The 24,897-nt window shown below is 38.5% G+C and overlaps 1 protein-coding gene and 1 non-coding gene across 3 annotated transcripts in view; both read left to right on the top strand.

Annotated features, from left to right (window-relative positions):
- AFF4 (ALF transcription elongation factor 4) overlaps nt 1–24,897 on the top strand; it is a 57,923-nt gene that overhangs the window by 24,812 nt on the left and 8,214 nt on the right. For both annotated transcript variants that reach the window (XM_069483613.1, XM_069483614.1), the window contains 15 exons: nt 5,864–5,900; nt 7,461–7,506; nt 9,758–9,812; nt 10,263–10,300; nt 11,315–11,477; nt 12,135–13,052; nt 15,346–15,434; nt 16,060–16,300; nt 18,159–18,253; nt 19,230–19,293; nt 19,408–19,544; nt 19,946–20,017; nt 21,225–21,318; nt 22,098–22,141; nt 23,491–23,711. In XM_069483613.1, the coding sequence (XP_069339714.1) occupies nt 5,864–5,900; nt 7,461–7,506; nt 9,758–9,812; nt 10,263–10,300; nt 11,315–11,477; nt 12,135–13,052; nt 15,346–15,434; nt 16,060–16,300; nt 18,159–18,253; nt 19,230–19,293; nt 19,408–19,544; nt 19,946–20,017; nt 21,225–21,318; nt 22,098–22,141; nt 23,491–23,711 (2,314 nt within the window). The remainder of the gene's footprint in view (nt 1–5,863; nt 5,901–7,460; nt 7,507–9,757; nt 9,813–10,262; nt 10,301–11,314; nt 11,478–12,134; nt 13,053–15,345; nt 15,435–16,059; nt 16,301–18,158; nt 18,254–19,229; nt 19,294–19,407; nt 19,545–19,945; nt 20,018–21,224; nt 21,319–22,097; nt 22,142–23,490; nt 23,712–24,897) is intronic.
- On the top strand, nt 19,592–19,694 carry LOC138393316 (small nucleolar RNA U13). The gene has a single exon (XR_011235142.1). It is a non-coding gene; the product is annotated as a small nucleolar RNA U13 (small nucleolar RNA).

Here is a 24,897-nt window from a genome sequence, read left to right as displayed (position 1 = left end):
GTGTCTCTAATCAGTCAGCAATGGGTCTTGGAGACTTTTACATGTTATCACATAGAAGTATTTCATTTCTTTTAAACTGCATCCATAGTATAAATGTATCCTATTTATTTAGCCATTTCTCTTTGATACGGAAGTTGTTACGGAGTTATTTCTATAAGCATTTCTTTAGTGAGTATCTTTGCTCATGCCTTCTTGTGTGCATATGATTTTCTGTAGGGTAAAAAGCAAAAAATAGAATTGCTGAATATTGAGAATGTATATTCTGACTAATTACTTGAATAGTTACATTGTAGGATTTGTACCAGCTAATGCTCCTATTGGTATTACATGTTATTTCTCACATGCACACTGTCATTTGATATTATTAAGCAGCAATCTTTTGAGTGAAAAATGGCATTCCATTTCCTAGATTACCAGTGGGGTTCACCATCGTTACACATCTGTCATCTATGTGATTTTTTTTGTGGATGAATTTGGCTATTCCTGCTGCCCTTTGGAGTTGCATCTTTTACCTAATGAGTTTTAGGGGGGCTTTTTGTTTTGTGTTGTGTTGTTTTGTTTGCATTCTAAATTCTAATAATTTCTTATACGTGTTGAAAATGTATGTCCCAGTTCGATTCTTTTTAAGTTTTATGGTTTAGAAGATTTTAATTTTGTTCTTCTCTTCCTTTGTATGTTTTGCTTTTTAATGTCTTGTTAAAGAAGACTTTTCTTTCTCCAGGATCATAGACATTCCCTTTTATTTTTATTTTTCTTATTTTTGAGACAAAGTCCTGCTCTGTCATCCTGGTTAGAATGCAGCGGTGTCATCTTAGCTCACTGCAACCTCAGACTCCTGGACTCAAGTGATCCTCCTGCCTCAGCTTCCTGAGTAATTGTGACTACAGGCGCGCACTATCGGGCCCAGCTAATTTTTCTATTTTTTGTAGAGATGGGGTCTTGCTCTTGCTGAGGCGAACTCTTGGCCTCAAGTGGTGCTCTTCCCTCGGCCTCCCAGAGTGCTGGGATTACAGGCTTGAGCCATGCACCCAGCCATGTCATCCATTAATACATTTTTACTGACTTTCTGTCTACTTACGCCATCAGTTGCTGAGAGGAGTTTTGATATCTGCTTATGTATTTATGGATTTGTCTTATTTCTCCTTTCAGAAAGTTTAGTCAGTTTTTGGGTTATGTACTTTGAAGCTTTGTCAGTAGGTAAATACACATTTAATATTGCTGTGTCTTTCTGATGAATTGATCCTTTTATCATTATGAGATACTCCTCTTGATCTCTGCTGTTAATGCTTGTTCTGCTGCTATTAAGTTTACTTTGTCTGATATTAATACCACTCCAGGCTTCTTTTAATTTATCATTAGTCTCATTTATCATTTTCTTTTGTTTTACTTTTTATCCATCTGTGCCTTTATATTTCAAGTGATCTTCTTATAGGCAGCTTATAATTGGGTCTTGCTTTATTATTCAGTCTGCCAATCTCTGGTATTTAATCTCAGGGTGTCCAATTCATTTTCTTTTTAGTGTAGTTATTGATATTAATATTATTTGGTTTAATGTACCATTTAAATGCTCCATTTGTTTTAAAATTTTTTTGTAGAGACAGGGTCTCACTCTTTCCCAGGCTGGTTTTGAACTGCTGGGCTCAAGCGATTCTCCTGTCATAGCATCTTGAGTAGCTGGGGCTCCAGGTATATGTCACCATGCCTGGCTTTCCTAGACTTTTTATGGTTTTAAGTTTTACATTTAGACCTATGATCTATTTTTTTTTTTTTTTTTTTTTTTGAGACAGAGTCTCACTCTGTTGCCCGGGCTAGAGTGAGTGCCGTGGCGTCAGTCTAGCTCACAGCAACCTCAAACTCCTGGGCTTAAGCGATCCTACTGCCTCAGCCTCCCGAGTAGCTGGGACTACAGGCATGCGCCACCATGCCCGGCTAATTTTTTGTATATATATATTTTAGTTGTACATATAATTTCTTTCTATTTTTAGTAGAGACGGAGTCTCACTCTTGCTCAGGCTGGTCTCGAACTCCTGACCTCGAGTGATCCACCCGCCTCGGCCTCCCAGAGTGCTAGGATTACAGGCGTGAGCCACCGCGCCCGGCCTATTTTAAGCTAACTTTTTTATGTTGTGATAAGATGTCAGTGAAGTTTATCTTTTTGTATGTGTATATCTAATGATTTCAGCGTATTTATTTAAAAAAGCTTTTCTCTGTGCATTGAATTGCCTTTGAAATTGCAGTTGACCATTTATGTGTAGCATATTTCTGACTTTGTTCTGTTTCATTAATATATTTCTCTGTCATGGTACCAATATGACCCTGTCTTAATTATCTGACTTTAGGACTTATTTACTGCAATGTCAATCCTCCAATTACATTAATAATTTTCAGTGTTGCTTTGGTTTTTCTAGGCCCTTTGCATTTCTGTAAGAATCTTAATATGAATTTTATGATTAGCTTATCAATTTCAACAAAAAAAGCCTTCTGAGATTTTGGTAGGGATTGCACTGGATCTATGGATCAATTTGGGGAAAATTGATATCATAACAATATTGAGTCTTCTGACCTATGGACCCCTATTTCTTTCTATTTAGGTCTAACTTAATTTCTTTCAGTAATGTTTTGTAATTTTCAATATACAAGTCTTGCACATCTTTTGTCAGAGTTATCTCTTAAGTGTGTGATTTTTCACTATTATAAATGAAATTTTATAAAAATTTTCAGAATCTTATTTTTACTTGCTATCTTATAGAAATACATTTGATGTATAATTTTGTTTTATCTTGCAATCTTGCTATATTAATTTTAATAGCATTTTTGTAGATACCATAGAATTTAAATTTAGGTGGTCATCATCCATGAATAAAGAATTTTACACAGGCCGGGCGCGGTGGCTCACGCCTGTAATCCTAGCACTCTGGGAGGCCGAGGTGGGCGGATCGTTTGAGCTCAGGAGTTCGAGACCGGCCTGAGCAAGAGCGAGACCCCATCTCTACTAAAAATAGAAAGAAATTATTTGGACAGCTAAAAATATATATAGAAAAAATTAGCTGGGCATGGTGGTGCATGCCTGTAGTCCCAGCTACTCGGGAGACTGAGACAGGAGGATCGCTTGAGCTCAGGAGTTTGAGGTTGCTGTGAGCTAGGCTGACGCCACGGCACTCACTCTAGCCTGGGCAACAGAGTGAGACTCTGTCTCAAAAAAAAAAAAAGAATTTTACAGTGTTTAAAAACTGGATGCCTTATTTCATATTCTTGCTTTATTGCACTGGCTAGAACCTCTGGGAGTGTGTTGAACGGAAGTGGTGAGATTAGACATTCTTGCCTTATTTTTGATCATAGAGGAGAAAGCATTCAGTTTTTCACCATTAAGCATGATGTTAACTATGGACTTTTTGTAGATGTTATTTATTAAGTTGAAGAAATTTGCTTCTATTCCTGTTTGCCTAAGAGTCATTACTGGGAATGAATTTTGGATTTTATTGAATATTTTTTTAAAAATCCATTGATATGACCATAGGATTTTCGTTATTTGGTTTGTAAGATGGTGAATAATACTGATTAATTTTTTAATGTTAAATTAGTGTTAACATTCCTGGTATAAACTCTACTTGGTCATTATGTATTATCTGTTTTATATAGTGTTGAATTTGATTTTTGCATCTATGTTCCTGAGTAATCTTAGCCTTATAGAATGAGTTGGCACATAACTTCTTCCTCTTTCATTTTCCGGAATAATTTTCATAAAAATGGTATTATTTCTTTAAATGCTTGTTAGAATTCACCTCTGGATATGAGCTTTCTTTGTGAGATGGTTTTTAAATAAAAATGCGATTTTTTTGTTGTTGTTGTTGCCTGTTGCTCAGGCTGGTCTCGCACTCCTGGCCTCAAAGGATCCTCCCGCATCATCTTCCCCAAGTCCCCAAGTACCGGGATTACAAGCATGAGCCACCATGCTTAGCCTAAAATCATGTTCTTTACAGTATGTTTTGTAATGAAATCAGGAGTGATCCTGAATTATCTTTTACACTAACAGAAGTTCACTGGTTATTTGTTTCATGATGTTGGTGTTACCGCACTTAAAAATGAGTTAGATACCTCTCTGTCTCTCTGTCTCTGTCTCTCACATACACATTGAAAATATGCTGTATCTTTCATTGCATATTTAAAAAAAATTATTAACTCCTCTTGTTCCCTCAGAATACAGGTGATTGTTTTATCAATGAATGAAAAAGTAACTGCTTTCCTAAAAAATAAACACATACTAGGAAACCAACATTTAAAAAATAATATTTTCATCATTGTGTCATATGCAAACTTTAAAAAGTTGGAAACAGAATTTTCTATTCAGTTGGTTTGAACCTATCACTAGGTTCAACTTCAATAGAAACTTTTGTGTAATTGAGGTATAGGATTGCAAGTTTGGTATGGTTTAGTAAGTGTAGGACTTCTTCCGTTTGTATAACTGTGTCTTTGTGACATCCAATGAAACCAAACAGAAAATAAGCCAATCTTAGTGTCAGATATTTGAAACACTGTATTTTTGTGTGTATAAGGAAAGCTTTTGTTGTCATTAATAGGTAGAATTTAAAAATTACTCTAAAATATGTAATTTTTATCTTATACAACACATATATTACTTAAGTAGTAATACACACAATATACGTATTTTGGAGATACAGATGGAAAAATTTCTTAGTAATGGAGTTAACATGATCAAAAAAACTTGGAGACCAACTTACTTCTCCTACTTGTACTACTGCAATAACTTCCTTATAGGTACTTTTACTTCTTTTCTCAAAGCTGTTCTCCACTTAACAGCCAATATGGTCTTCACAACATGCAGGTGTGGTTGTGTAACTCTTCTGCTTAGTAAACTGTACACACACAGATCTTTAGTAGGATCTGTGAGGTGTACAAGCCATATGATCCAGCTTCTTAGGTCTTCAGTCTCATTTCTCACCATTTTTCTCCCTGTGCTTTTTCCTTTACATGGGCTTCCTTAACGTCCCTTATACTAGCTGTGCTCTTCCCTTCTGGCCTTTATCCGTGTTGTTTTTTTTTTATCCCCTGAACTCTTGCCTATCTCCTCCTTTCCCAGTTTACTTTCTGCATACCTTCAAATCTTAATCTGCATGGGACTTCCTCGGGGAAGCCTTTGCCCCTCTTTCTCACTAGCTCTCACGTACACAGTTATAAACTCTTATATAAAATTCTGTGTATGGATTTGCCCTTCATCGTACTTACCACAATTGCCATTTTACCTTTATTTGTGTGAGTAGTTCCAAAAGGTAGTCATTATTGATATTATTCAAATAGGTGTAAAGGTCCTAAAAGGGCTGTTTTTGCTCATCATTTTGTTTTTCCTGTACTTAGATACATGAGTGAATGTGATACCAAAGAGTTTGGGTTTCATCCCTAGGAAAAACAAAAGAGCCATTGGAGATGCTGTGAAAAATAGGAGAGCGATGATGACACACACTAAGACTTGGGCTTTAGAAGGGTAATCCGGAGGCTGTAGCTGAGTGGAGGAAAAAGACTGGAGCCAGGCCATTGAAGAAAAAGGATGAGAACCTGAAGTCTTTACAGTGTAGATGGAGGATGAGTACCATGGATGCTGTGGAAAAGAAATGAATGATAAAGACAGACAGACCATTAGGTAGCTTAATGCTTTTTGTGTTGAGCTCTGGGAAAGTCCACTATTGCTATAAAATTGCTAAAGGTGATCATATGGGATCATTACATTTTTTTGGGTGCTTTTTCTTTTAAGTACTTGAAGCATTTTTACGTAGTTTGAAATATTTTTCACTAATGACCCTTTCTCTTTTAGTGTCACTTTGTATAACTTTCTTTTTCTTTTTCTTAGGAATCCCAGCAATCCAATTTTGGCCCTGGAGAACAAAGTAAGTATTTCTTTTCCTCTTGGTTTTTAAGTTAAGCTATTTATTAACTATTCGATTCTCATGGTCACATCATATACATTGCTTCAATAATTCTTTTGTGTGTTTTCTAATTTTTATGATCTGAAGAGTAGTAATCAGTTGAGCTGAATTTTGATATGCTTAAAAATAATCAACTGTAGGCCATTGCAGATTAAAAAACACTTTTTATTGAATATTTAACTAATAGTTGAAAGTTTGTGCATTCAGTTTGATTGGTACCCCATAAACTCAGTAGGCATTCTTCTGTCTTTTCACTTCCTTCATGAAGATACTCGTTTTTATGATGGTAAAACTCCAGGGAAGAAGAGCTCATTTTAGCTGACCGTTCCTCTTCTCTTCCTTATCTGTGCAATCCTTATTTATTCTTCCTTAGTCTGGATAGAAAGTCTGGAATAGAAAGTCTGGATAGAAAGAATTTCTGATAGAAATTCTTCTAGTCTGGATAGAAAGTCTGCTTCACTCCCCATCTCTTGACTTCTCAGAAGAACTTGAAGGGAAGATAGCCTTAGGCAATTCAAATACAGTCCCAAAAGGTGGTGGCTGTGTAGATTGATAGTGGTCAGGAACCATTGCAAATGTCTGGGCTTCACCGTAAAGCGCTATAACAAAACATACTCTTTTTGCCAAGAGCAGTAATTTCTTAAATAAGATAGATTTATACTGTTCATAAGGTTATTTTGGGAGATGAAAATGTGGAACTTTTTGATCCTTAGCTTGTTATCTTTAGTGGCCTTAATGCAAAGAGCTGAAACTAGAAGAACATCTCTTTTAGTGTTAAACTTTTATTTGTATATCCATTTCTTAGTTCTTGAAGCTATTGTTATAGGAAAAAGGGACCTGACATTGTTAATATGCAGAAAATGACTACCTGTAGGCCAGAAAATTTATATTTTCTCTCTTAAGAATGGCTTATCCTTACTTCTACCCTTCTCCGATTCTCTCCCAAAACCTATTGGTGAATAGGATCATAAGTGGCATCTGCTCTCTTACCTTGCATTTTTCACATAGTTTATTTTAGACCTATTTATATCAGTATAAAGCCCTAGCTCATTCTTTTTAACATTAAAATTGTGCTATATTATATGAAAGCATCATAACTTAACTAGTCCCCTATTGATGGACATTTAATTGTTTAAAGTTTTTGCTGTTACAAACCATGCTAAAATAAACATTTGTGTGTGTGTGTGTGTGTGTGTGTGTGTGTTCCTCAAGATACACCTGTAAAGTATATTCCTCTCATTGGAATTGCTAGGTCAGTAGCAGTACAGTTACAGTGTTGATATTACCAGATTGCTCTCCAGACAGATGACATGAGTTTATAGTCCTGCCAGCAACATATGAGCATGCCTTTACTCACCAGTGTCTCTTACTGTTGGACTGGAAAGTGTTGCTAATTTGATGGATGAAGAATCATACCTCCTGTTTTGATTTATATTTCTTTGAGGATAGATGTTTTACATAGATATTTTAGAGTCCAAGTAGCCATGTTAGTTGCTCATTTCTACATTTTTTTTGTTCTAGAAAGATACAATCCTTCTAAAACTTCAAATGGACACCAGTCTAAATCGTAAGTTTATTGCTTAATAAATTTAATTTTTTTATGCTAAAAGTTATCTGTAATATCTGGATATTTTGAATAATACTTAAGATAATACTTAATAATAACACTTAATAATACTTAATCTTTTAAGGCAGGAGTAAGTAAACTTTTATGTGAAGGACACCAGATAGTGAAATATTTTAGGCTTTCAGAGCCACATGGTCTGTGTCCTGACTGTTCAACTGCCATTGTAGTACGAAAGCAGCCGCAGACCATACGTGTGGCTGTGTTCCAATAAAACTTCCTTTATAAAACAAGAAGTGGGCTAGGTTTGGTTTGTGGGCCATAGTTTGCCTGTCCATGCTCCAAGATCTCAGTTTTTTCCTATCTCGGGTGTGTGTGTGTGTGTGTGTGTGTGTGTTTGTGTGTTCATTCATAATTTGTATTTAATAAAGAAGTCATAAAAAAAGACAGGATTCCCTTGGATAACATGGGTTTGAAGAAAATATAAAAAAAATTTTTAAAAGACAGGATTCCTAGTAAGCCCTTCATTTAACCACTAGATATAGTATTATTAAAGTAACATAGTTTGTACTGTCCTCAGGTTTTCTTATTTTTATTTTGTAGGCAGAACCAGAAATATATGTCAATGTAATAGGGTAGTGTATTGGATGATAATAAATTCCACCTTAAAGAATGACCTCCTGAATTCCTAACACCACAAATTAACTCAGTGATTAAAACAAAATTCTAAAGAAACTGGCCACAGTACCAGCTCTCTATACCACAGCCATGGGGATAACCTTGGCCTGGTAGCCTCTTCAGCTGAACACAGGAAGAACTAAGTGAGAATGAAAATACATGAACACAAGAAGTCCCCCTTCACTGCTAAAGAATTCAAATTACAGTCCTGTTTATCATATTTATTTATATGCAAAGGACTGACGTATGCCGGCCATGTATGAGCATATCACATTGGTTGCTGAGGGAACAAAAGCATGCAGGGCCGTGAGCAGTCTGGGAAAAGCTTTGACATATGCACATGTGTAAACAGGTTCATTGAACTGCCATTATTAAATCATAAGGGCTGAGAGAATTCAGAGTAAGTACATTTCCTTAGAGGAAGTCAGTCATAGAGATGCACCAAGCCCTTGTCCAAAAGAAAACCTTTTCCCCATCCCACTTCATAGGGCCAGTCTAAAAATACTTTTCATAATTCCGTAGTCGTGTGGTTACTTTATTTCAAGGTGATCTTTTGTGTAATGCTTTGAACTTAGAATCAGATTTAGAAATGTAAGTTAGATTTTGAGGGGAAAGTAAAAGTAGTTATTGGAGTGAAAGAAGATTTCCTTCCCACTAATTGGAGACTGTCATGAAATTTTAAGAAGAAAGGTAACGGAACTGTTATTGGTAATGAGAAATTAAACATTTTTCTAGTTGCTGTTCTCCCTAAGCTTCGCATTAATTTTACCTCTCCTGTAAAAAGACAATGTTTTATGGGTTGTTAAGTAGATTTTAAGTTCAATGGTTTTGATTTTATGGCCTTAAGGAAAATTTAAATCTTTAATTTTACTTTCAAAAACAAATTCCAGAAACTATCAGCTTATAGTATTTGTCTGTGTTTTTTAATTGATTTGAATTTTGATCAAAGAAGATTTGGAACCTGGAGTTGTAAAAATACATGCATGGTTATTTCTGCTATATACCCAAGGCTCTTACCCAAATTTTTACTTGTACAGAGCACACTTATGTTTCATAGCAAGGCATTTATGAACTAGAACTTTGGCTTAGGAAATTGTGTTCTGGTTTTCGCAGTTAGCCAGTTGTCAACAGTTGTACAAAACTGTCTTTATGGAACATTGGGAACAAAAAAAGAGATTTGCTTGATGCTTTCTTTTTATCTTTCTTCTTTTTTGAATTTAATATCACTCTAGTGGACTATTGGGTATGACTGTGTTAATTGTTTTGATGGTAATGAATATGTGTATGTAATTAGAGAAAAGTTAGAGATACAGAGGAAGTGGCTGTCGTTTATTTAGAAAAGGTGAATGTTTTACTTGGGCAAAAGTTAGAGCTTGTGAAATGGTTTCCTTTCTCAATTTTTGCTCTTACTAAGAACCAAACCAGACAGAGTAAGACAATGGTTTTTTTGTTTTTCAATTAAATCTTTGGCTACCAAAGTGATTATTTCTAGAATTATTGGTAGATAATTAATAATTTGGCATACCATGAAAAAAATGTTACAAAAATAATAATCCTTTCTGCCTTTTCCCTCTAGTATGTTAAAAGATGACTTAAAACTAAGCAGCAGTGAAGACAGTGATGGGGAACAGGTGTGTCTACTACTATATGATTTTGACAGTTTCATAGTATTTGTTTTCATTGTATTTTATAAAAATTGTAATTGAATAATATCTTTATAATCCAGTTATTTAAAATAAGTTTCTTCCTATAAGCTTTCTGATACTCGAATGTTGTAGTTTTCTCCTGTCTTTAAATCTCCTTTTTTTCTTATTTAAAAAATTGGCTTTTCCTTAACATTTATCATGGAAACTCATGAACATACTCATGAAGATGGAGATTATTGATAAAAAGAACTATTAACAAAGTTTTTGACCTTTTCCTAGCAATTTAGTTATTCTTTAGGTAAAAACAGTGTAAGTATTAAGTAAACATTGATGCATAGATTAGCCAGTTTTTCTCTTCAGAGTTCAGATATTGTTCAGATTAAGTAAATAGAGTACTATTCATTCACAGATTTCCTTCTTATGCTTTAATTTTAGGATTGTGATAAGACAATGCCAAGGAGTACACCAGGAAGGTAGGGACCCTTTTATTTTTTGTTTTATTTAGGGGGTGGGGCCAGCCTGATAACATTATAAGGTGGCTCATGCCTGTAATCCTAGCACTCTGGGAGGCCAAGGTATGAGGATTGCTTGAGCTCAGAAGTTCAAGACCAGCCTGAGCAAGAGTGAGACACTGTCTCTATAAAAAATAGAAAAATTAGTTGGGCATGGTGGCGCACACCTGTAGTCCTGGCTACTTGGGAGGCTGAGGCAGGAGGATCACTTGAGCCCAGGAGTTTGAGGTTGCAGTGAGCTACGATAACACCACTGCACTTTAGCCAGGGCACCAGAGTGAGACTCTGTCTCAAAAAATAAAAATAGGCCGGGCGCGGTGGCTCACGCCTGTAATCCTAGCACTCTGGGAGGCCGAGGTGGGCGGATCGTTTGAGCTCAGGAGTTCGAGACCAGCCTGAGCAAGAGCGAGACCCCATCTCTACTAAAAATAGAAAGAAATTACATGGACAGCTAAAAATATATATAGAAAAAATTAGCCGGGCATGGTGGTGCATGCCTGTAGTCCCAGCTACTCGGGAGGCTGAGACAGGAGGATCGCTTGAGCTCAGAAGTTTGAGGTTGCTGTGAGCTAGGCTGACGCCACGGCACTCACTCTAGCCTGGGCAACAGAGTGAGACTCTGTCTCAAAAAAATAAATAAATAAAAATAAAGTAAATATTAACAATTATGGTGGTGGTTGTGGAACTCCGTAGATTGACTGAAAGTCATTGAATTATACACTTAAAATGGGTAAATTTTATGGTATGTAAATTATACCTTACGCTGTTTTTAAAAGCTGAGTATTGATAGCTGAGTAGCACATCAGAAACTATTTAAAGGAAGTATTTACAATAAAGTCTGTAGTCATAGAATTGTATCAGCGTAACAAACAGTAAACATTTTAAATAAAGTTGATTACCAGATTTTGATGTTTTCCAGTTGTCAGTTAAAAAAAACAAACAGCTTTGGTCATTTATATGTTTTATCTCTTTCAGTAACTCTGAACCTTCACACCATAATAGTGAAGGAGCAGATAACTCCAGGGATGATTCCAGTAGCCACAGTGGGTCTGAAAGCAGCTCTGGATCCGACTCGGAGAGCGAAAGCAGCTCCAGTGATAGTGAGGCGAACGAGCCGTCCCAGAGCGCGTCTCCTGAGGTGAGCGGGAGGGGCTGCCTCCCCAGGTCCCCTCAGGCCCTTGCTGACGTCCGGTTAAGACCTGATTCAGATAGGGAGGGTGAAAATGACATATTCTGACAAAAAGAAATTACTGTATCTTGGGGGAAACCTAGATAATTTAGTTTCCTTGTTATTTGAACAAATTTGTCTAGATTAGGAATTGCTTGGGGTCATGTTGCAGGTCATTAAAATATTGCATTTCTTTAGTTTGGTCTTTATTTTTGTGTCTCAACATGGTAATTGCTATTATGTAGTATTGTTGGTAAAAAGTGTCTTGTATAATTTTACTGTAGCTTGATTAAATGTAGGTACAAATGTCTCTTGGCACCTACATCATTTGTTTACTTTCTGGAATTAAATGTACTGTATGGTCATTTGTAATAATGCCTTGGAAGCTGGATTCCTAACAGGAGTATTTGCTACTTAAAGGCCATATGTAACATTAAGCTCATCTTCTCATTCAAGTGGTTAGAGCCAATGGTCAATACTCAGCCCTTTGCTTTGGTTCAGACAGAACCACGAAAAGCAAATGCTTCTGGTACGTTAGGCATTGTATTTTTTCTTTTTCCTTGCGACTGTAAAGGAAGGAGACAGCTGTGATATAGAAAAAAGCAGACATATTTCTCTGTTTTTCAGCCTGAACCACCACCAACAAACAAATGGCAACTTGATAATTGGTTGAATAAAGTGAACCCCCATAAAGTGTCGCCAGCTTCTTCAGTGGACAGTAACATCCCATCGTCTCAAGGCTACAAAAAGGAAGGCCGAGAGCAGGGTACTGGGAACAGCTACACTGATCCAGGTGGACCTAAAGAAACGAGTTCTACTACCCCTGGACGAGACTCCAAAACCATCCAAAAGGGATCCGAAAGTGGGCGCGGGAGGCAGAAATCTCCCGCGCAGAGTGACAGCACAACACAGAGGAGAACTGTTGGCAAAAAACAACCCAAAAAGGCTGAGAAGGCAGCTGCCGATGAGCCTCGCGGAGGCCTGAAGATAGAAAGTGAGACCCCCGTGGACATAGCGACCAGCTTGCCCTCCAGCAGACACAAAGCAGCCACCAAAGGCTCAAGGAAACCCAACATAAAGAAGGAGTCTAAGTCTTCCCCCCGACCTACAGCAGAGAAAAAGAAATACAAGTCAACGAGTAAATCATCCCAGAAGTCAAGGGAAATCATAGAAACGGATACCTCATCCTCAGATTCGGATGAAAGCGAGAGCCTTCCTCCTTCCTCACAAACTCCTAAGTACCCTGAGAGCAATAGGACTCCTGTGAAACCCTCCTCAGTGGAGGAAGAAGATAGCTTTTTCCGGCAACGAATGTTCTCTCCTATGGAAGAGAAGGAACTTCTTTCCCCCCTCAGTGAGCCTGATGACAGGTACCCACTTATTGTGAAGATTGACCTAAATCTCTTGACTAGAATACCAGGAAAGCCTTACAAAGAAACAGAGCCACCCAAGGGGGAAAAGAAAAATGTGCCAGAAAAGCACACGAGAGAAGCTCAGAAACAACCCTCAGAAAAAGTTTCCAACAAAGGCAAGAGGAAGCATAAGGTTTGTAAAGGGTTTTTGTTATTATTGTTTTGAAACACCAGAATCTGAAATGCTGTTAAGCTAACACGGTGGGTCATGCGCTGTGAGGGAAAATAGTGGGTAAACCCAACGCTCCGTAGGACCTGTGTCCCTCTGCCTGTCTCCTCTAGTAGAGCAGGAGAGCTTCTGACGACATGAGAAGGGAACCAGCGCTTCTATGCAGAGCGCGTGCTGGCTGGGATTACAGGCATGAGCCCCCTCGCCCGGCCGGTAATGTTTCTTATGGAATAAAAAAATGGTCCTTTTGTGTTTAAAGAGGATTAAATTTTAAAAATAAGATATTTATGAGGTCCTTCGGTAGCTCAGTTGGTAGAGCAGAGGCCTGTAGGGGCATTTGAGTAAAAATAAGATACTTAAACATTTAAAATATTATAGAACGTGAAAGTCCTTTTTACTCTTTTGTTTAAAATTTTTACTATATACGTAACAATAATAACAAAAAAAATCCCCTTCGTCCAAAAGAAGTACCCCCATATCTCATTGGCATATATTCCTCCAGAATTTTTAATGTCAATACCTGTAAGCTAAGTTTTGATTTTATAAAATGTATAACACTAGGAAACTTCATTATGATTTTTAAGTTTCATGCCTTTGGCAAAAAAAGTGTTAGGGGCAGCACCTGGAGATAAAGCAGGTGGTCCTGAGAGGAGACCTGGTCAAGGGTAACGAAGGATGTACATTCCTTTTTCTTATATTTTAATTTATCTGTCTTTAATCATTTGTGTAGGGGAACAGAGTCTTCTGTTATGGCAGATTCTTTGCATTCTTGTGCGCTGATAGTTGAAGCAAAAGGAAAACTTAGATTCACCTAGGAAAGTAGCATTGGCAATAGATGGACCCACCACTTATGTTTCAGTCAAAGAGGTTTTCAAAAGTTGTTAGGTTTGGCTATGATCAAAAGGATAGGCTGCAACAAGTTTTGACAAAAGATGTGGAAGAATTAGAACTTTCATACAGTGTTAGTAGGAATTTAAAATGATACAGCTACTTTGGGACATCGTTCGGTATTTCCTAAAAAAGTTAAACATAGACCTTATGACCCAGCCATTGTACTCATAGATATATACCCAAGAGAAATGAAAATGTATGTTCACACAAAAACTTTTACTTTACTCAAACGTCCATAGCTGCAATTTTCGTAATAGCCAAAAAGTGGAGACAACCCAAATGACCATCAAATGATGAATGGATAAATTAAATATAGAATAAGTAAAATGTGGTGTGTCCATACATTGGAATACTGTTCGATCATACATGGGAACGAAGTACTGATCATGCTGCAACATGGGTGAACCTTTAAAATATTACACCAAATGAAAGGAGCTAGTCACAAAATGCCACACATTTTATGATGCCGTTTATCTGAAATATCTAGAATAGGCAAATTTATAAAGACAAAATGTTATAGCCAGGGTCTGGAGGGAAGAGGGAATGGGGAGTGACTACTAATGGGTATGGGGCGTCTTTGGGGATGATAAAAATATTTTAAAATTAATTGTGATAGTTGTACAACTCTGTGAGTATACTAAATGCCATGGAATTGTGTGCTTTTAAAGAGTGAGTTTTGGTGTGTGAATTATATCTTAATTTTAATTTCATAGATACCCCTCCCACACACAAACCCGCCTCCAGATCATTACATTGAAAAGATGCCATTTAAAAGACTGTAGGAAATCTGTTCCAGTGTTTTGGTTCTTTTTTTTTTTTTTTTTTTTTTTTTGAGACAGAGTCTCACTCTGTTGCCCAGGCTAGAGTCCCATGGCGTCAGCCTAGCTCACAGCAACCTCAGCCTCCTGGGCTCAAGTGATCCTCCTGCCTCAGCCTCCCGAGTAGGCAGGATTACAGGCGTGCACCACCGTGCCCAGCTAATTTTTTCTATATATATTTTTAGTTGTTCAGCTAATTTCTTTCTGTTCTTAGTAGAGACGGGGTCTCGCTCTTGCTCAGGCTGGTCTCAAACTCCTGAGCTCAAACGATCCGCCCACCTCGGCCTCCCAGAGTGCTGGGATTACAGGCGTGAGCCACCGCGCCGGGCCCAGTGTTTTGGTTCTATACGTCTGAAACAGAAGACCTCTTCTCAGCCTTAAGACCTAGTTTTTTTTAACATTGTTTAAATGAATTCTTTCACTTTTCTTTTGTCTTCTTTCTGAAGTTTTATCAGGGATAAACTGTTTGTGGGTGACTAGGGCTGGAAGTTGAAGCTAGATGAATAAAAGTCAGACCTAGTAGCTACTCTTTTCTGTTTTTCATCCAGAGTGAAGAGGACAGCCGAGCCAGTGAGAGCAAGAAACCCAAAACAGAGGACAAGAATTCAGGAGGCCACAAGCCCTCCAGCAACAGAGAGTACGTCCCCAAAACATGTTGTGCCGGTGTTATTAATATATGTATATCGTTTGGTATTGGGTACTTTCTAATGTGTTACCAGAATGTTCCTTTTGGTAAGTGTGTGTCGTATACATGCACACACATGCATATACCAAAGAGTGGGAGCTTTTGCTTTTAGCTAAGAGGGATGGAAAACATTTACAATTTATTTACTTCTTCCTTTCTTCTTTTTTTGGTGGGGTTGGGGTGAGTGCGGGGTAAGAATTAAAGTAAAGCTTACCGCTTTCTGATTAGACGACAAGCTTATCTGTAAGTTCCAAGATACTAGTTACTAACTTACAAGCATTAATCTCTTCTTTCACCTTTCATCTATTTGTTCATCCATTCAACCAGTATTTATTGAGCACTTATTGTGTGATAGGCCATGTTTTTGGCACTGGATATTTAACCATGGGATAAAAAACAGACAAAATGCCTATCCTTGTGGAATTTACAGTTTTATTTTACTTTGTAAAAATCTTGTGTCCTAGCAATCAATGGGTAAAAACAAATTTTTGTCTTGAAAGCAGGCAAAGAGAAATGGAAAAATCCATCACCCTGTATTACTGTATGGAGAAATGAGGGCATTTGTTTGGTTTGGCAGGTCATCTAAGCAGAGTACTACAAAAGAAAAGGATTTGTTACCTTCTCCCGCTGGGCCTGTTCCTTCAAAAGATCCAAAAACAGAGCATGGCTCTCGGAAGAGGACTATTAGTCAGTCTTCTTCCTTAAAGTCAAGCAGTAACAGCAACAAGGAGAACAGTGGCAGCAGCAAAAACAGTTCCTCTGCGTCCAAGCAGAAGAAGACTGAAGGGAAGCCTTGCGGCAGTTCCAAGGAGGTTAAGGTAGGGTTTGGGGCCTAGGGGTTTTGAAAATCACTCATTGCCGTGTTATTTCTCCAAGATGACACCGTCCTTTGAAATTTTTGTGACATCTCATTAAATTTATAGGTCTGTGCATTTTACTCTCTGGATGTCATAATCCTGATGATAAATTTACACAGTGACGTGAGACGATGGAAGCAGTTAGGTCAGCTGGCACGTGCGTATTGAGACAGGGACTGAAGGCCTGGTGGAACAGGGTTTTGGTTTTTGTTTTTGTTTTTGAGACAGAGTCTAACTCTATTGCCTGGGCTAGAGTGCTGTGACGTCAGCCTAGCTCACAGCAACCTCAAACTCCTGGGCTTAAGCGATCCTTCTGCCTCAACCTCCCGAGTCGCTGGGACTACAGGCATGTGCCACCATGCCCGGCTAATTTTTTCTATGTATTTTTAATTGTCCAGATAATGTCTTTCTATTTTTTAGTAGAGACGGTGTCTCGCTCTTACTCAGGCTGGTCTTGAACTCCTGAGCTCAAACGATCCGCCCGCCTCGGCCTCCCAGAGTGCTGGGATTACAGGCGTGAGCCACCGTGCCCGGCCGGAACATGTTGATAGTCTCTGCCACTGGGGGAAGGCTGAGGCGGGAGGATTGCTTGAGCCCAGGAGTTTGGGTTGCTGTGAGCTAGGCTGATGTCATGGCACTCTAGCCCGGGCAACAGAACAAAACTCTGTTTGAAAAAAAAAAAAGAAAAATAACACTCAGTTAAAATATCTGGTTAAAATATCTGAAAACTTTTATTTTCAGACAACTTCAGTTTTCCTCAAGTAAATCTAAACGTAGGCCCTTGTAGGTCTATTCATAAAACACAGAAGGTAAAGCTGCTCTGGTCATGTTAATGCTACGACGTGCTATTCAGGAAGCTGTTTCATAAACAGACAGACTTTATGATAGAGAACTTAACATTTTCTCAAATCTCAGGACTTTTATTTTTATCCCTTGAAGTAAGCTATAATGGGTGGAACTGAAAAGCCTTTATCATACAGGAAAAGAAAACATTATTACACGGTTTTTTTTAAGTAGATATTTAGTATATGTAGTACACTTGTATATTGTTGGGTTTTCTAATGTTGAAACATCCGTTAATTCGTGGGATAATTCCACTTGTTTATTGTGTTTTATTATTGAAAAATGAGTGTTCATTTTCTTAAAGATACAGCTGGGTGGCAGGCAGTTGGAAAGAGAGGGTCCCAGCCCGTGCATGGAGGCACAGTCGACATGTTGATGGGAGGCAGAATCAAGTTAAGGAAAGTGGTAAAATTCAAATTTCAGGAATGCCAGTTAAAAACTGTTCGAACTTGGGCAAGTTACTCAGCCTCCTTGAGATTGCTGTTTTATATGACCTGGTACCAGTGTGTATTCCATAGGTTGTTAAGGGACTGATGACTGTGCCAGGTGCTTAGTTGAATTAGTTCCTGGCAAGCAGTAAGTACATAGTAAACATCAGGTATTATTGTTGCTGTTCTCATTGACCAGTAATTACTAATAAATTTTGCCCTAGGTAGTATTGCCATTTTGATATTAAGGTTTTTGTCTTCCATATGTTTTAACAAGTGCCTAGGCCAGTGCCTGGCACATAGTAGACCTTTTGGAAGTATTAGAATGAATATATAAAATGGACTCGTTTTTTTAATTATTATTTTTTCCTAACCACTAGACCACCAGGGATAAAATGGACACATAAAACTTTCATAACAAGGAAATTAATTAATTACTGAAGGCAATGAAATACTGTTTCCTTTTTACCAGTGACTGAAGGAATGCTATTCATTTAATTTTTAATCTCCTTACAATTTTCAATGTAGTTATATATTTTTTTCGTCAGGAAAAGGCTCCAAATAGCTCCTCTAACTGTCCTCCATCTGCACCGACTCCCGATTCTTCTAAGCCTCGGAGAACAAAGCTTGCCTTTGATGACAGGTGAGATAAATAAATTTTTTTTTTTTTTTTTTTTTTTTTGAGACAGAGTCTCACTCTGTTGCCCAGGCTAGAGTGAGTGCCGTGGCATCAGCCTAGCTCACAGCAACCTCAAACTCCTGGGCTCAAGCGATCCTCCTGCCTCAGCCTCCCGAGTAGCTGGGACTACAGGCATGCGCCACTATGCCCGGCTAATTTTTTCTATATATATATTTTTAGTTGTCCATATAATTTCTTTCTATTTTTAGTAGAGACGGGGTCTCGCTCTTGCTCAGGCTGGTCTCGAACTCCTGACCTTGAGCGATCCACCCGCCTCGGCCTCCCAGAGTGCTAGGATTACAGGCGTGAGCCACTGCGCCCGGCCGAGATAAATAAAATTTTTAAAAAGCATTTAAGAAATCATTCCAGTCAGCATATAAGAAACTTGTTTTAATTTCTGTCATTGACCAGAAGAATTAATACTTGTATGTGATCCACAGAATATCCACGTTGTAATTTGAAAAGCACGCACTAGTCCGAGTCCTGCTCTCTAACTTAACTCCGTGACTTTCGGGGCGGGGCGGGTGGTGAATGATGTGCCTTCCCGTGGAACCTTTAATGCTGCTGACCTCGTTGTTAAAACGGGTTTTCTTTAGATGCAGAAGAGCAATGTTTTTTCCTCTGTATCTCCTCTGATGAAAGGTTATTTCTCTTTCCCACATTTTATTTACATTTAAATCTTTCAAACAACCTGGGTAAGTTAGTATTTAATGCTGGGGAGATTGGTTTCTATTTTCCTAAGTAGATTTGCCATGAGTTGGCCCAAAACGACTTATGCTATTAAATTGATATAAACATTTGTCAGAAAAATGAAATGAATGTTTAGTAATTTTCCTTACTTGAGGACATGAAAATTGAAGGATACTAGAGACTGACGTGAACAAGTATTATCTCATGAAAATACTTGCCACTTTATTTATAATGAAAATTTACATTGCAGAAATTATTCAGCCGACCATTATTTACAAGAAGCAAAAAAGCTAAAGCACAATGCAGATGCATTGGTATGTAAATGTTCCGTTTACATTTATGTATTTAATCAAATTAACTTAAATCTTCATTTGCTGTTTGTAGCAATCATGGGTCACTACTCATTACTTTTATTCTCCTTTCTTCAGTCTGACAGGTTTGAGAAAGCTGTATTCTATCTTGACGCTGTGGTATCTTTCATTGAATGTGGGAACGCATTAGAGAAAAGTGCTCAGGAATCCAAGTCCCCATTCCTCATGTATTCAGAGACGGTGGACCTCATCAAGTGAGTGAGAAAACGTGCCACATCCTTGGCAACAACATGATTTCTTGACCCTTATGTAGTTCATAACCGTAACGATTGGGTTGTCGTGCTCATCTGTGACACCTGCCTCTCTCAGACCTTGTTTGATGCAAGCACATTACCCATTGGAAAATACTGTCTTGGGGGGAAACAACATTATTTCTCTGGTCCATCTAGGAAGGGGCTGATAAAACTATATACAGGAAACCAAAGGGGATGCGTAATGTTTTATTGTTCTTGGGTAAGGAGAACTAGGTACTTTAATAGGTATTTTTGCCTTTATTTAGGTTTGAAATTTTAATGTTTTGAGGATGAAAGAAGTTATAAGTTGAAAGTGAAGTATTATATTCTGTTTGCCATTTGTTTGTTATTTTAACTCACAGATACACTATGAAGCTAAAGAATTACTTGGCACCAGATGCTACAGCTGCAGATAAAAGACTCACAGTACTTTGGTGAGTTTTCTGTTCTCTGTTCCCTGACAGGTGACAGGCAGTTCTATAGCAAGTTGTGCTGTGGGTGCTCTTCTGAATGTTTTCTTTGAATCAGTCTCTCGTAACCCTGTCATAATTCTGTTCTTGATGAGTCAAACATAAAATAACTTAAAGTTCCTGCTGAAAGATTTTAGTTGTCAGTCTTAGATTCGTTGCCCCGTTGACAAAAACCTTGGTATAATGGAACTGATACTAGAACCTTCCATTGTCCTTTTTTCTTCTTTTTTCTCTTTTTTTTTTTTAAATTTTCTTTTTCTCTCTGGAGACAGGGTCTCTCACTGTGTCATCCAGGTGGGAGTGCAGTGGCGTGATCATAGCTCAGTGTAACCTTGAACTCATAGGCTCAAGCGATCCTCCCGCCTCAACCTCCCCAGTAGATGGGGCTACAGGTGTGCATCACCACCTGGCTTTTATTTATTTTTATTTTGTAGAGAAGGAGTCTCTTTACCTCACCCAGGCTGGTCTCAAACCCCTGGCCTTGAGCAATCCTCCCGCCTCGGCCTCCCATGGTGCTAAGATTACAGGCGTGAGCCACCACGCCTGGCTGCTTCATTGTCCTAAGTGTTCACTTTTCTAGGCTGTTCTTTTTCAGAAGAGACAGAAATTTCAAGGATAGAAATTAATCAATCACACAAGTATATGAGTTAAGTACTTTGAAAGAAAAATGTGTAACTGTAGGAGTGAAAGTTAGAGAGACGTGCTCTGGGTGGAGGGAGCAGCATGTGCAGGGAGGAAGGCAAACTTCCAAGGAATTAGAGAAGACCAGTTAGAAGTAGGCATGACTGGAGAGGTAGGCAGGGCTGACTGTGAAAGGGCCTTTGCAAGGCATGTTTGGATTCGTCATGTTCATAACTGAGTTTGTTTTTTAATTTTAGATTATTTATAATTTGGTCTGGAGATTCTGCCCCTTAGAGATTTTTTTTTTAATGCATACGTTGCCATGACACATGAGAACTAGTCCTAGGTTTCTTAGTCGTCTTCCTCTCCCCAGGGTATATACCACAGTAGGAACTCACTTTGCAGTTTTGCCTGAGGGTTAGCGTTGTGGCCTTATGCCATGGTCCACTCGCACAAGCCAGTCCGGCACTTTTGCACGGGCGAGTGCTGGCTGTGCAGGCGTGGCCCGAGTGTGCTCTCCTGGTAAACAGCTGCCCTTTCCCTTGGCCAGCCTGCGATGCCAGTCTCTGCTGTACCTGAGGCTGTTCAAACTGAAGAAGGAAAACGCTCTGAAGTACTCAAAGACGCTGACAGAGCACCTGAAGGTAAGTGCGAAAGAGGAGGGTCTGTTTCCTAAGAGATAAAATTTGTAAAGTCTCCTGTCCCCACCCCAGAAGTACCGTCTTGTTTAGGTAAAACACAGCAAGGGTGGAACTACTGTTTGGGACCTTTCAAATAAGTTTGAGATTTCTTGGAAAATTTTTAATGCTCATTATCTGATTATAGAACTTACATAGCCATGTGCAATAGCCATGTATACTTTTTCAGTGATCTTTGGTTTTCACACCATCCTTCTTTTTAGACTGTTACCTTCCTTTGCTAAAAAGCCTTCCTGTGTTTTTTTTAGGCCAAAACCACATAAATCCTAAAATGCTCCTCAGATTATGACTTGGAACCTTTCAGTAACTTACCATTATCTTCAGGGTCAAGTCCAAACGCCCTAGCCTGGCCCACAGGTCTCTGTCTTAGTCCTCTTCTACACCTCTGCGTTAGGCAGACTGTGTGGGCCACAGTCAGTCTCTTTTCTGCAGCCTTTGTGTACGTAGTGTGACCTCTCTGCCCTCTCTCCACGTGAGCGTCACTCGTTCTTTCCTTGCCTCTTCTGGGAAGTCTTCCGAGCACCCCAGCTCTCACCTAGTCATTGCTTTTTGCTGTACATTTATACACACACACACACACACACACACAGACACACACACATTTTGGTATCTTAAATTTATAAAGCTGCTTAACATCAGCTCTGGCCAAATGCTTTTGAATATATTTGGTACTTTATTGCTGTTTTTTTGTTTTGTTTGTTAAATGTATATTTTTTTCCCCACAGAATTCTTATAATAATTCTCAAGCACCATCACCTGGCTTGGGAAGGTAGGTAAAATTTTATTCTATAAACTATTATTTGTGACAAATTTGTAATATAAAAGTAGAATGGGTAGGGTCCAATTTCCAAAAACGGAAAGATGACCACTTCTAAAAAATGAAAATTATCTCTAATAAAGTATTTTTAGAAGTTACATTTTTCTCTTTTTTATGAATTGAAAATATAAATGAATATAATCATAAAGATTAGAGATGGGACATTTCCCCTATAGAAATCTGAGTTTTTAATACTACTCATCCCACCTCACAGTTTGATTCCCGTAATTACTTGGATTTATCACAGTGGACTTATCTTACTCACATCTTGGCACTGCCAGGGTGTGATAACAGTGGTGTGACCGTGGTTTCTACTAAGTCCCACGCCACTCTCCTCCCACCGCCTCCAAAAGAAGGAAAAACGCTGTGAAACCTTTTTTTAAGTTTATCTGTTCAGTTATTATGTTTATGTGAACTGACATTCTATCTTTGGCCTGTATATATTTTCTTAAACAAATTTATAATGTTGAAAGTGCAGATAAAAATATAAACAACTAGTCCCCCCCCCCACCGATTTTGTTTGATTTTTTTTTTTTTCAGTGTGTAATCATAACTTTGGGCATTTCCACAATTTTTAATACTTCTGAAATAAACCTGCCAGACTTCAACATATGTGTTTTCTAAGAAATATCTAATTGGCAGGAAGCTTGAGATAATTGCAGTTGATTGAGAGGGTTGTACCTCTTTGTCAGCTCTGAGTATTTGGTTAAACTAGGAAAGTGTCAGAAATTGTGGAACTCAAAAACAGATGCTCCTGGCTGGGCGCGGTGGCTCACACCTTAATCCGTAGCACTTCAGGAGGCTGAGGGGAAAGGATTCCTTGAGGCTAGGATTTTAAGACCAGCCTGGGCAATACTGAGACCCTGTCTGTATTTAAATTAAAAAAAAAAAGTTGCCATCTACTATCCCATTTTTTGAGTTAAATGTGAATTCCACCCAACCTTCTACAAAACAATTTGAAAAATCTGCAATTACATACCTGAATTGACGGAAAGTGTGTTGAGCTGAGGGTGAGGGGATCCGACTTCTAAGCCTTTGAACTGATACCGATAAGGTGTATGACTGTCTCAGTAATCTCCCGTCTCTTGTTCTGTTGCCATTCATAAAGCACCGGTTACAGACAAGACCAATCACAATGGCCTTTAGTACGTATTTAGAAGAAATTGTACTTCCCTGGGAGCCCATCTAATTTAAAAGAATCCTTAAAGTTTAAAAGTCTTCGTGTGGGAAGAGTCAGTGGAGTATTGATTTCATAATGTTCATGGCGCCTGTCTGAACCAAGCCCATTTCTCTGTGTTCAGCAAAGCCGTGGGGATGCCGTCCCCCGTTTCTCCAAAGCTGTCGCCGGGCAATTCGGGAAACCATTCTTCTGGGGCCAGCAGTGCTCCGGCCAGTGGCTCCTCAGTGACCATTCCACAGAGGATCCACCAGATGGCAGCCCACTATGTCCAGGTCACCTCCAACTTCCTCTACGCCACCGAAATCTGGGACCAAGCGGAGCAGCTTTCCAAAGAGCAAAAAGGTAGGTCTCGGGGTAAACTCTGAGGAAGGGAACTGTTAAAAGGAGCTTTTATGATTTAATTAACTATTTGGTCTGTATTTAATGTTATTACTTAGTTAAGATTAAATGATAATCAGTTTGCTAATACTCTCCACTGCTTAACAGTCATACTAAATGTAACTGAATTTGGTCAAAAAATACCTCTCATGACACTGGAAGCAACGGTCGTCACTGTTGCCCTGAGTAGAGTGTCCGCCCCGCTGACGCAGCCTCGCTGTTCTGAGAAGGTTGACGGCAAACTTGGCCATTGGCGTAGGATTACATCCACACTTGCGTACATCTGAGGTGTTTGCTACGTAAGGCAACACGTTTTTACAGGAAGTGGAGGATATTAGAAGAAACTTAGGAGATAAAGGAGACTAGGAAATGAATGGATTTCTTAGCATTCTTTAAAATTCGGTTGTTTGGGGCTTTGCACTTTAAAAGTTTATTATTTCCCAAACTAAGGACATTGAGAATTATAAAGTATTTAAAGATCTTAAGGAAAAATACTGTATAAACACCATCTTATTTTAGTAGGTATTGCTAGCAAATGTGTGTGTGTAGCATCTATTCAGGTAGATCTTTTGCAGAAAAATACCAAAGTAGCCAATCAAGTGTCCTTTTGTCCCAGAGTGCATTTAAATACTTACAGTATGAGCAAGTGATCAGATGAAAATGAAAGATTTCTATCTCTAAAAGAGGGGGCCTGGTAAGAGGAAGGTAGAAGAGGAACCCCAATATTTAACATAAAGTCATGTTTATAAAAACATAATTTGTTCCCAAAATTTTAAATATTGTCAGGAAATGTTAGAGAGCTGGAATTCCTCCAAGTCGCCCTGCTTTCTATTCGTCTCCCTGATGACAGTTTTCGAGAACTCTTTTTTCCTTTTCTTTTTTTTTTCTTTTTGTATGGAAATTTTCGACCATTGACTAATGGAAAGAGAATGATATAATGAACCCCAGGTACCTTTTGTTCAGCAACACATTCTGCCAGTCTCGTTCCATCTGTGTGGGTGCCTGTCTCTCTCTCTCATGCTTTTCTCCCCACCCCCAGTGTTATAAACCAAATACCAGATATCATGACATTTCACCCGAAAATACTTTACTGTGCATCCTTAAGTGATAAAAACTTTTCAAAACCATGACCACCATGCCTTTATCACAG

This window comes from Eulemur rufifrons, chromosome 10 (genome assembly GCF_041146395.1).
Source record: "Eulemur rufifrons isolate Redbay chromosome 10, OSU_ERuf_1, whole genome shotgun sequence".
In the NCBI taxonomy this organism is placed as follows: domain Eukaryota; kingdom Metazoa; phylum Chordata; class Mammalia; order Primates; family Lemuridae; genus Eulemur; species Eulemur rufifrons.
This window is presented reverse-complemented; position numbering and strand designations above follow the sequence as displayed.